A 12,384-nucleotide genomic window follows, 5' to 3' on the forward strand; every position below is an offset into this window, starting at 1 on the left:
CTAAAAGCCCCTTATGACAAAATGAGCAGACACCAGTTTTCACAGCTGATCTTTGCATAAGATCAAGGGAAGAGAAAAGACTCAACGAGCAGAAATGATTTTCATCTCCTAGGAAGTTGTCTGCTTGCTGTGCTTGTTGGAAGTGCTGCCATGACTGCAGGCCACTGCCTTCATCTGGAGGCAGGGAGTGGGGACATCCCTCAACTACTCGTTGCTTTTCCTATGACTCTCTCTCCCACACGAAGTCTAGCTGAACAAGCTGCAACACATTAACATTAAATGAGTCCAAAAAAAGTTTAAATTCCCATATGCAAAATCACTTGCAAAAGAGACTTTTGTACTTCACATGCCAGTTCTTATCCTCTTTGTCTTATTTTTGGAAGCTCTAACAGCCACCCTCAGAAACCCTACCTTAGAGTGGTTTCCACCAGCAAGCATAGCTTCCCTGACCAGGCTCACTGAATTATAGTCCTCAAAGTAAACTCTCTGCAGGATAACATAAATAGACTGTGGCTGGAGGCCTGTTTATGGTGGGGCCTAAAAAGCCAAAATCCGAAATGCAACGAACTCTGAATATTGAGAGAGATGAAAAGGGGATCCACTGTATGATGCAATTCTGATGAAAACTACCCAGAGTAAGGCCAAATTTCACAGGTTAAAATTACAAGCACAACAATATGGTACTCACTTCAGACATCAGCTACAAGTTTGGGGGACCCCAGCTTACTTGCATTTCTGACCAACTGGGTATAAATTTGGGAGTCCCTATAAACCCCCCAGATTTGATATTTGCTCGAACAACTCACAGAACTCAGAAAAGCACTATACTTACAATTAAAGTCCTCCTATAAAGGATATAAATTAGGACCAGCGAAATAAAGAAGCACATAGGGTAAGGTCTGAGAGGGTCTCAAGCATGAAGCTTCTGTGTCCTCGGGACACATCAGCCTCCTGGTACATCAATGTGTATCCCCACCTGGGAAACTCACCCAAGTCTTGGTGTCTGCAGTTTTCACTGGAGTTTCATTATGCAGTCATGTTTGATGGAATCATTATCAACATGAGTGGACTCAATCTTCAATCCGTTTTTCATCCCCAGAGGTTGGGAGAGAGATCAGGTTGAATGTCGTAATGGCTCCAGGCCCTAACCCTTAATCACATGGTTGGTCTATCTGGCATGGCCATCCCCCATGCTGAAGCTATCTGTGGACCCACAGTGAGTCACTTCATTAGCATAAATTCAGACATGGTCCCAGGGGCCATATCATGAATAACAAAAGTATTTCTATGACGTGAGAAATTCCAAGGGTTTGGAAGCTGTCTTCCAAGAACCCAGGACAAAAACCAGATAAATTATTTTTATCTGGCTAACAGCATAGAGAAAATACAGTCAGAATTGGACTTATTTTAAGTCATAGAAAGCCCAAGACACAAAATTATGATTTTTCGTGGTAGAAGGATGGATGAAATTATTTGCTGATTCTAATCCATACTACATGAACTGGAGTTCTGAGATTGTTGTTAGTCTTTGCTTGTCAAGAATGATATTAAGAGAGCGCCCAAAGTACAAAGTTAGACATCAAGGGTAGATTTGTGAAGAATTTAGGGAGGTGGGGGATACTAGAAGAAAGATGTTTGTTTAACCAGAAGGTTACCCATCAAAAAATGTCAATTGAATACAAAATAAAGGGTCATTAAACATCACCAGAGTCTTGTCTTTTGTTTTTCACTCATTCATTCACTCAGCAGTCTTTATTGAGTATCTCAGATGCTAGTCACTGGACATAGATTGCTACGCCATCAGTGTAAGAAAAAAAGTTTGTTTATTTGCATTTAGACTTAATGTTCTTAAGCAAAATAAAGAAGTGTTTTGAAATATGATGTGTTGTAAACTGTTCTCTTTTTTTTACTTTCCTGTAATTGGAGCAACATACTAATTTCTACAAGTTGTGACTACTAACAGAGAGCAATCACCTCACAGACTTGTACCGAAGAGATGAGACCATCCAGGTGAAAGGAAACGGTTACGTGCAGAGTCCTAGATTCCCGAACAGCTACCCCAGGAACCTGCTCCTGACATGGCGGCTTCACTCTCAGGAGAATACACGGATACAGCTAGTGTTTGACAATCAGTTTGGATTAGAGGAAGCAGAAAATGATATCTGTAGGTAAGTCGGGAAAAAAATTTTTAGGGTACTATTTCAAGGTGAAAAAAGAAAAAGATGAATTTAAAGCATCTCATCAAACATTCCTTTTGAGCCTTTTTAAATGGACCCAACATGTGTCACTTCTTTTTCAAAAAGCCTTTATGTCAACCCTAACAGACAAGATAGCATGTCACTGCTGAGGCTGAGGGCCGAATAACCTGGCAGGACTCACAGAAACTCACTTGTGCAACTGTCAGGACTGTGTGACCTCCAAAGAAGGGTGAAATCCGGAGGTCCTCTCCTCTTCCAGGCACAGAGCAGCATTTATGCACAGGTATCCAGCATCCTAGGTTACGGGCAGCTGCATCATGTGACTCTGGTCAAAGCCTGCCATGGGCTTACGGAGCATAAACCCCTGCCTGCCTCTGGCTGACCCAGACCTTCCTACCCATAATGAATTATGCCAGCACTGGGAGATGATGATTGGGGCCCTATCAGGGCCTGACCCTGAATTCATAGTGTTAAGGCCTCAGATACGGGTGGGAAGGAAGAGAAAGCCCACCCCAGATTCCTTGTGCTCCTCAGAAGGGTCTGTTTCTTGCAGTTTCTGGGTCACAAGTAGAAGATGAAAGCTATGTCTGATAATCTTCTCCCTTCTTAGCATATTTATCAAAGAAAGCCTGGACTGTTGTTCTTTGAATGTCCGCTCACAGCATTTTACTCACTTAATTAGCATGTATAAGACTTGAGGAAGATTTTTTTTTCTTTTTTGTACTTTACTGCACACACTTGTTCTGCATTGCCAATGAACTACTGAACTGCTAAATCCTTTCAGCAGGTTTATTTTCCTTTGAATAATAAAAGAGGTGCCTCAAATTTGGTTGTCCTCTGTTACATGTTTATTAATGCTGACAGCTTTTATTATGTTGCTATTTTGCTGAGAATAACAGCACTGACTATTACTTTCTAGGACCATAGAGGATAATGTGTGCCAGAAAGCAGAGATGAATACATTAAGGAAGAGCCAATTAATATTTACAAACAGAATAAACTAATGCTGATCTTGCGTCTTTTCAGCCTTGAAAAAAAAAGAACTAATATTCTGTGCCTAAAAAATCATGGGAAAAAAAACGCTATTAAAAGATTATTAAAGGTGATGACATGGAGGGTACCATGATCTGTTTCTGCCCATAGAACACTTCCAATACCAAATCTGTGAGGTGAGGGTTTTTTCCGACAGCAGTTAATTCTCCAACACCAGCTTGTATTGCCCTATTCTATTCAATTCAGACACTACTGGAATCAGTGTCAGATCCCACAGTTAAGGCTCAGTCCCACGAGACTGCCTCCATGTTCTATGTCAGTTGCAGCTTCCAAGCCTCTCCTACTTCTGATCAACCAGCTATAAATAGGGGGTCCAAAACCCTCTTCTTGGGTTGAATAATTTGCTAGAACAGCTCACAAAACTCAAGGAAACAGTTTCCTTGCTATTACCAGTTTATTATAGAGGATGCAACTCAGGAACAGCCAAATGAAAGAGATACATAGGCAAGATGTATGGAAAGAGTGCTTTCTCTGGGTTTGCAACGTTCCAAACACCTGGATGTATTCACCAGCCTAGAAGGGTATTGATGGAAGTCTCATTGTGAAGGCATGATTAATTAAATCATTGGTGATTGAACTCCATCTCCAGGCCCTCTCCCTCCCCAGAGGTCTAGGGGTGGATCCAAAAGTTACAACTCTCTAATCATGTCTTGTTCTTTCTGGTGACGAGCCTCCATCCTGAAGCTATCTAGGGGCCTTCCAACAGATACTTCCAAAAGGCAATGAATTTATTCATTAGGATAAATTCCGGTATGGTTGGAATGGGGCTTATTATGGATAACAAAAGATGCTCCTCTAAGCCTAGCACTCAGAAATTCCAAGAGTTTTAAGAGCCTGTGCCAGGAACAAAGACCAAATATATATATTTCTTATTATCACAATATCACAGAAGGGAAGCCAGGTCTCCACTACTGAGCTGGAGTTTTGATCCTAGCAGTGAGCCCTTTTGACATCCTGGCCTTGAAAATAAGGGAGGAAGAGTCAGGATGGTTTCCTTTCTGAACCATTAATCAAATCTAGTTGCTCCTCAAAATTTATGGAAGGAAGTAGAAGGATAGCAAGTAGAAAATAGGAGAGAAAGACGGGAAAAAAACGTACCAGAGATTTGTCTCAGAACCCTCCCTAAGATAAAACAGCCCTCTCTTGACTTCAGGTTCAGAGTTAAAGTTACACTGATGTGTTCTTTAAACAAAAGTGACCTATGGTGTTGTTAAAAGTTTCAATTATAGTCATGCTTTGTGCAAATATGATTGACACATATTGTACACAAAATGAAATGGAATTGATTTCCTAACATCTGTTCCAAAGCCTCCTTGATGTTTACATTGTAATATTTTATTGCTTGCATAATGATACTTTGTTAGTGCTTTTTACCTTCCAAGCACCATATAAACATTAAGTAATTAATTTACACAGCACTCAAGAGACATGGAGCTGGTAAAATTATATAAGCCTTTTTATTTTATCCATAAGGAAACTGAGGCAACGGACATAAGGGCTTTATAAATCACTGTTTGAGAAATTTAGTCGCAATATCATTATTTTTTACTTTCTTTTTAGATTACCTTGCCCAATCCAGTAGAGCTCTGAGGTGCATGAGTAAGACCAGGAAGGCCGTATTGGTTTCTCTATGTATTCAGAAATAATGTTTCTTATGATGATTCCTTCTGATGATTATGACAGAAAACTATAATATGGATGTGAGACTTCTGCCACTGTTCACCCTGAATGCCCATCATTTGCCTGTGACCTCAGCATCTGAAGTCACTGTGGAAAAGTAGATTGTAGGAGTGAGATACTGATGACCAAAACTGAAAGAAATAGTTCAGTTTATCAAGTAGAATGTTCCAACATCTTAGGGGGCTGAAAATAGAATAAGTGCTCCCTAGAAGATGTAAACTATGTTACTGAGGATCTCCTACTATGTGATAGAATGATGGAACACTCTGGAGGTGCTTTGAAGACCAAATGCCCACAAGGATAACTAAAGAGGCTTTTGCTGTCTTCTTCATTCCCAGGATTCTAGTTTCTCCGACCAATGCCAGAGGTGAACTTATGGTCTTAAGCTCATTCACACTCTGGTTTAACCAGCCCAGACTTTTCCAATATTGGTTAGCACACATCTCTCCTTAAAGTTACATGCTTTCCTTTATGACAAGTTTCATATTTTAGGATGTGATCATTCCAAAAGATCGTTTCCAAAAAGAGAATATAGCAAGTCATGTGTGTATTCATTTATTTTCTGTAATGGCATTACTGATTTTATAAGCTACATAGATATGGATCATTTACTTTCTCGAGAAAGCACCGAATGTGATAAATTAATTCAGAGTGGGTATTTGTTTTAAAAACTTTATATAGTTAATATTTGGGCCTATAACTAGAGTTACATCTCCTAAAGTATGCCAACAATTACAAATATTAGTTTTTCCAAGAAAACTTTCTAAAACCAGATGCTCAGAAAGTGACCCATTTTGATTATTGAAGATTTAGGAATAGTCATGACTAAATGTATGTAAAGGTTTTCTCAGAATAGATTACTGAAGCTTGAATTTGCAAACCTAATCCAAAAACCAGTTTTCCTTTTAACATTTCTGTACATTATAATTTTCATTTCAGATTGTGGTCATGACAAATCACATATGCTAGTTTTAATTTCTTAGTGAAAGTATGAATTTCAAAATCTACTCTAATCAAAACATGTTCATTATGTCCAATTGATTACAGGTATGATTTTGTGGAAGTTGAAGATATATCTGAAACCAGTACCATTATTAGAGGACGATGGTGTGGACACAAGGAAGTTCCTCCAAGGATAAAATCAAGAACAAACCAAATTAAAATCACATTCAAGTCCGATGACTACTTTGTGGCTAAACCCGGATTCAAGATTTATTATTCTTTGCTGGTGAGTACTTAACCACTTTATGATTAAAAGCAGACACTGGTTTCATGAAGTGTAGAGATCAATTTTCTATGATCAAATTCAGTGAAGGTGAGTGAACTTTATTAGTTTCTTATAACATGGTTTGTTCCTACCTTATGGTCAAAATGTTAAAATCCTTCTTAGTAAGAAATACCATTTTGGATCTGTTAAGTCCACCTTTGTGCCATGCATTTTGAAAGAGAGCATAGTAAATAGAAAAAGGGAAATCTTTAAGGTAAAGCAGATACTAAATTGCCTTTTGATTCAACTGAGGCAAGGTAAACATACAGCCAAATAGAAGGTATGTGAGAGTTAAACAGGTTTTCAGAATTAAAGCTAAAGAAAATAATTTCCTCTTTCGGTTTGAAAATTTATGTATAAATTCTATCACAGAAAAAAGTCCTGATGATTATAATTTCAATTATGACCCAGATTTGGGAAGGGTCTGTGTTATAATCATAGAGCCTCAGGGCTCATAAGCATCTGCAAAATCAAAAGGTCCAATAGAGGACCCAAGAGTATGAATCCTGTTTGCTACACTCATGCTTATTTGTAGTCTTTTCTCTACTTAAACACCTCAGCAGCCATTCTCAACTGTAAATGGTTCTGACTGATAGAAAATGTTCAACCTTATAATGAGCCAAAATCTACATTGTAGTTAATTTTAGTCGTTGGGTCACACACAGTCATGGGTCACACACAATCTTATTTACTCATTCATACATTAATAAAACAACAGTAAGTTCCTGTTCTTTGTCAGGCACTCTGGTAGATGTAGTAGATACAAAGGTAAGTAGGACAGACAGGGTCCTTGAACCAACTGGAGCTTAAAGTCGGGTAGAGATGCCAAAAACTAAAAAGCAGCAACAGGCCAGGTGTGGTGGCTCATGCCTGTAATCCCTACACTTTGGGAAGCTGAGGTGGGAGGATCTCTTGAAGCCAGGAGTTCGAGACCAGCCTGGGCAACAAAGCAAAACCCTATCTCTACAAAAAAAATTTAAAAATTTGCTTGGTTTAGTGGTGTGTGCTTATAGTCCCAGCTACTGGGGAGGCTGAGGCAGGAGAATTGTTGAGCCCAGGAGTTTGAAGCTACAGTGAACCATGACTACACCACTGCAATCTAGCCTGGGTAACAAAGCAAGACCCTGTCTCAAAAAAAAAACAAAAACAAAAACAGCAACAACTGAGAATGATGCATAACAAGACACAATAACTGAGTGCTGTACGTTAGGTCCACAGAGACATTTGGATAATTTTGTCTATACATTAACATAAATATCCCAGAATCCTTCAGTTGTTTGTAGCATATTGCCTTTTGGGATCAATTTTCACTTTCTTTAGGTTTGTCTCTGTCCCTTTTCCAAGTGTGAATGCCAAAATAGAACACAGTCCTATAAATGGCATCAACTTATTTTTTTATTTTTTATCTTAAGAATTAAAGTTTTAGAAAAGAAAAAAAAACTTGCTTTTTAAAAAATCTAATCCACTTTGTTTGCATTATGGTGAATTATTAAACACTAAGTGAATTTTACATCAGAACACTGAAAATGAAAAAATAACGTGCGGTAACACTGGTTCCAGTTTTAATTTGAAAATAATCCATCAAGCATGATTTACGTTATTGCAAACTCATGCAGTTCTGCTAAGCATTAAAATTGAAGTGTGAACCTTTGGTTTCTACATTTATTTGCCTTTTAATGTGTTCAGTGATGCATCTGTTCTCAATAGTTCATGGACGGAACAGGCTTGGCATGTTAGAATAGTGATGGATAGGCTTAGAGAAGAATTATTTTTTGCCTTAAAATACCAGGCACTATCAGCGCTAATGTTTTGTTATGAGTAAGTTGAATGTTCCATAAGTCAGTTAGAAACATCATAACTACAACAGAATGTCTTTAAGGCAAAACAACCACTTTTGTAGAAAAGTAGGAATACAGGTTTAAGGGAGAATGGATACTTTTGTTTGATGTGTTTTGGGTTATGGTGCAGTCTCATAACTCATTTCTTGGTCAATTTTAAGTGGAATATTGGGCTGCCTCTATAGTTTGGATGTAAACTGTTTGACATCACTCTCCTAGCTTATTTACCTCCACCAGTATATTCAATTTTGTGTTTTTTTCTTTTTTGAAATGATGATATTACAACATTCTTGTGTATTTTTCTACTGGTCTGTTGGTCTGTGTCCATTGAGAATAGCTACAGATGCTTCTGCCTCCTAATAGGCTTCTGGCCTTAAAAATGGTCCACTAAAACCAAAGTGTTTTGATAGACAAATTTTAAGAGATAGAATGAGCCTAACCTCCAGGTATGTAGAGACTCTAGATCATGTGGCTTTTTGACAAAACTCTTCTGTTTGATTCTTGGCTCAGCAGGGATAGATCACATATGGTTTGACCACTGTACTGGGAAGATCACTTTATTCATGTTTAAATTTTACTTGGAGAGGCTTTAAAGCAGGGTTTATAAACTTAAGAGACCAGGCTTGAAACTGGAAGTAGGCCAGGTGTAAATTAACAGGGAGACGGTGGGATTAAAAATGGCAATCCCTCTTCAAGTGTGTTTAAATAATAAATTTTAGAATGCTAAACACATTTAGGAGCTAGAGTCAGCTGTTTTGCAACCCCTAATTTAAGGAATACTAGGTACAAGAAAAATATGAGCCTTAGGATTAGTTCGTGGCCGGGTGTGGTGGCTGAGGCCTATAATCCCAGCATTTTGGGGGGCCAAGGCAGGAGGATCCCTTGAGCCCAGAAGTTTAAGTCCAGCCGGGGCAACATAGTGGGACCCTGTCTCTACAAAACGTGAAAAAAAAAACAAAACCAGGCATGATGACACATGCCTGTAATCTCACCTACTCCAGAGGCTGAAGCTGGAGGATTGTGTGAGCCCAGAAGGTCAGGGCTGCAGTGAGTGGTGATGCCACCACTGCACTCCTGCCTGTGTGAGAGTGAGACCCTGTCTAAAAAAAATAAAGAAAAAACAGCACACAAGGAGTCAAGGTGCTCTTGGAAAATGAAGAGTAGCTGTTAGGATAGGTCATAGGTCAAGATCACCTCCCCTCTCATCTCTACCTCTCTGCCTGCATATCTCCCATGGAACATCTCTGCTCTTCCTGCCTCAGTGACTCTCCAGGTGTACCTGGACATTTCCTGAAGCTGCAAGTAGTAGGTATCCAGGACTGCAAGAGCCTATTACACTGGAATCACGTCTACATGGTTCATGCTCATAATGTTTTTGGAAAAGTACAATGTACATTTTTAGTCGGCTTTTTACTCTAGCAAACTGTGGAGACTAATGGATAACATCAAGATAACTTATTTTTGGTTGGGAATGATGCTTATATCACAGTTTTGTTTGATGTGTGGAATTCAACCTTCTACCTTCTTTCAGCACCTATCACAGTGCCCTCCCAGGGCATGGCAGCATAGCCATATGGGACCAGTGCCTTACCGTAAAGCATACCTTAGATTGAAGGCAGGATTCAACCATTAGGAATAGTGCAATATTGAACAGCTTTCTTATCCTTTGCTTTTACATCTTTTAGATGGGGGTAATAATTGGAATTGGTATACAATTTTAAAATGATAATTACTTAGCACAATGCCTAGGATGTATTAAGTGCTCAATAAATGATGACAATAATTCTACCTTTTACCATCACAAATTATATATATATATATATATATCTGTCTCCTCCAGATACATGCTTATCTGCTTGTTGAGGTTAGGATGTGTATCTCATCCTATGCATAATTCTATACAGTGCCTTATACATGGCTAGACTATGTATTTGTTGAAATGACCCTTTCTTGAGAAAATATGATTCATAAAAGTTGCCTGATTTCATTTTCTTGCTCTCCTGTTCAGCCTTCTTTTCTGATTCTACCCCATTAAAGATAACAGATACCTTCAGAAAGCATAATTGAGCAGAATGGATAATGTTGTCAAATATTTGATAGCAAGATGTGATTATCTAAATAAATTAGGATTTCCTGCCACAAATCTACTTTGTTGGAGAACAAATGAATGGTTGGATGGTTACGAATCTTTCTGAGAAGACTACTAAGTAGATTATTGGAAAGGTGTTCAATTACAAGGCTCCCAGTAGATGGTATACGGAGAATTGAACAAACAAGGGTATGAATTTCAGCTCTGCTGCATACTGACTAATGGCTCAGTTTCCTCATCTGTAAAATGGTGATAATACTGCATGACATTAGGTTGTTTTGAAGATTAAATTAGATAACTTTTATAAACCACTTTGCCTGGAACTTATTAATTACTCAACTGTCTGTGGCTATTATTGTTATTATTATCACTGGCCTTATTATTAATATATCAGGTAACAGACAATCCTGTATAAATAGCCCACTTGCATGTGTGTCTGTGTTAATGTAAGGTACATTTTTTAAAATTCAAAAATAAAAAGTCAAGTCATTTGAAAGCTTGGAAAGCTACTCAAAAACTTTCTTGTTTTATTAATAAAATCTTTATTTTATACATTGAAATTTGCTAATACTCATTATAACACTTTCTAAAATAAAAAACTTATTTTGTCATATCAGTTGCTTAGCTGTGTATAACTCTGTAGTTAATTAAAGTGATGCCGTTTTTCCATTGGAAATAAAACTCAAATGAAGAATGGTTTTACATAAAAATGATTATTTAAAATAGGAAAAGAAGAAAAGGAAGAAAATGGAGAAGAGGAGGAGGAGAAGGAAGAGAGGAGGAGAACAGCCCAGGGGTTGAAAAAGATACGATTATCAATTATAATAACTTTTGCAGACTCTAATTATGCTCACCTAAAATTTACCAGTTGATGAAACAAAAGCAATATTATCAACAGCAAAACAAAGGTGAGCAATTCATCCTCATCCTCCAAAGCTGATTTTTTTTTTTTTTTTTTTTTTTTTGAGGCAGAGTCTTGCTCTGATGCCCAGGCTGGAGTGAAGTGGCACAATCTCTGCTCACTGCAAGCTCCGCCTCCCGGGTTCACGCCATTCTCCTGCCTCAGCCTCCCAAGTAGCTGGGACTACAGGCGCCCACCACCACACCCGGCTAATTTTTTGTACTTTTAGTGGAGACGGGGTTTCACTGTGTTAGCCAGGATGGTCTCGATCTTCTGACCTCTTGATCCGTCTGCCTCAGCCTCCCAAAGTGCTGGGATTACAGGCATGAGCCACCGCGCCTGGCCTTAAGCTGAATTCTTAAACAAAGCTAGAGAGTAAAGGAACTCAGTCACTTTACAAAGTGTGGAAATGTCACCTTTATTTGCATATCCAGATAAAATCATTTACCATTCTGAACACCCATGGTATTTTAGGCACTTCAGCCAGGACTATATATATATATATAGCCAAGGACTGTCAGAGTGAGAGCAGTAATCCCTACAGCAGATTCTGTTTACCTCAGTTTCTTTCCCTCAAATATATCCCACTGGAGATTTTGGAGCTGCAAGAGCTGCAATATAGTTTCATAAATGCCTACTGTAAGCCAGACAAGGCATGTCCAGTGCCCTGGAGATACAGCAGTGAGGAAGGCAGGCAGAACCTCTGCTGTCAGGAACACTCATAGCAGTGGGAGGAAACAGATCATAAGCATATAAGCAGTGAAGTACATGTATACATAGAAACATAGACATTCAAACCTCAATAAAGGCAGATAAAAGAAAATAGTGTGTTGGAGAGTGACTAGCATGGAGCCCATTCCAGCTAGGGAGTCAAGGATGATCTGTGGATGTAAAATTTCAATGGAGACCTGAAATATTAGGGGGCAATGATGCAAAGCTATGGAAGAAGAGTGCACTAAGCAAAAGGACAGCAATTGCTAAGACCCTAAAACAGAAAAGAGAAGGCACCTTTCCCTTGGTAGTGATGATTTTCTTGGTGCCTTAGCATTCAGGCTGCTGAAAGGGAGCAAAGACAAGACAAGGAAGCAACCCAGTAGGTCACTCCTCTCTCAAAGGTGAGGAAGGTTTCTTATCTTTATCTCAGACCATCCTATTGTGGATATCTCTCAAGTCTTTCAGCACTTAGATGGGATAAGGTAGCTAAAACCAGAGAGTTAGCTAAGGTGAGATGCTACAAAAGTATCAATAAGACACTAAACAAAGATAATCCAAAGGGTTAGATACTATTATTAATCTTTTTATTATTGTTATTCTATAGTATATTTATCATTATTATTATCATCATCAGGACTGTCCTA

The 12,384-nt window shown here is 38.6% G+C and overlaps 1 protein-coding gene across 2 annotated transcripts in view; it reads left to right on the plus strand.

Moving 5' to 3' along the window:
• The window catches only part of PDGFD (platelet derived growth factor D), a 250,594-nt gene that overhangs the window by 155,840 nt on the left and 82,370 nt on the right, over window positions 1–12,384 (plus strand). The window contains exons 2-3 of one of the 2 annotated variants that reach the window (XM_003253060.3): window positions 1,982–2,168; window positions 5,979–6,159. In XM_003253060.3, the coding sequence (XP_003253108.1) occupies window positions 1,982–2,168; window positions 5,979–6,159 (368 nt within the window). Of the gene's footprint in view, window positions 1–1,963; window positions 2,169–5,978; window positions 6,160–12,384 lie in introns of both variants that reach the window. The other variant, XM_003253059.3, reaches the window with a different exon arrangement.

This window comes from Nomascus leucogenys, chromosome 15 (assembly GCF_006542625.1).
Source record: "Nomascus leucogenys isolate Asia chromosome 15, Asia_NLE_v1, whole genome shotgun sequence".
NCBI lineage: Eukaryota > Metazoa > Chordata > Mammalia > Primates > Hylobatidae > Nomascus > Nomascus leucogenys.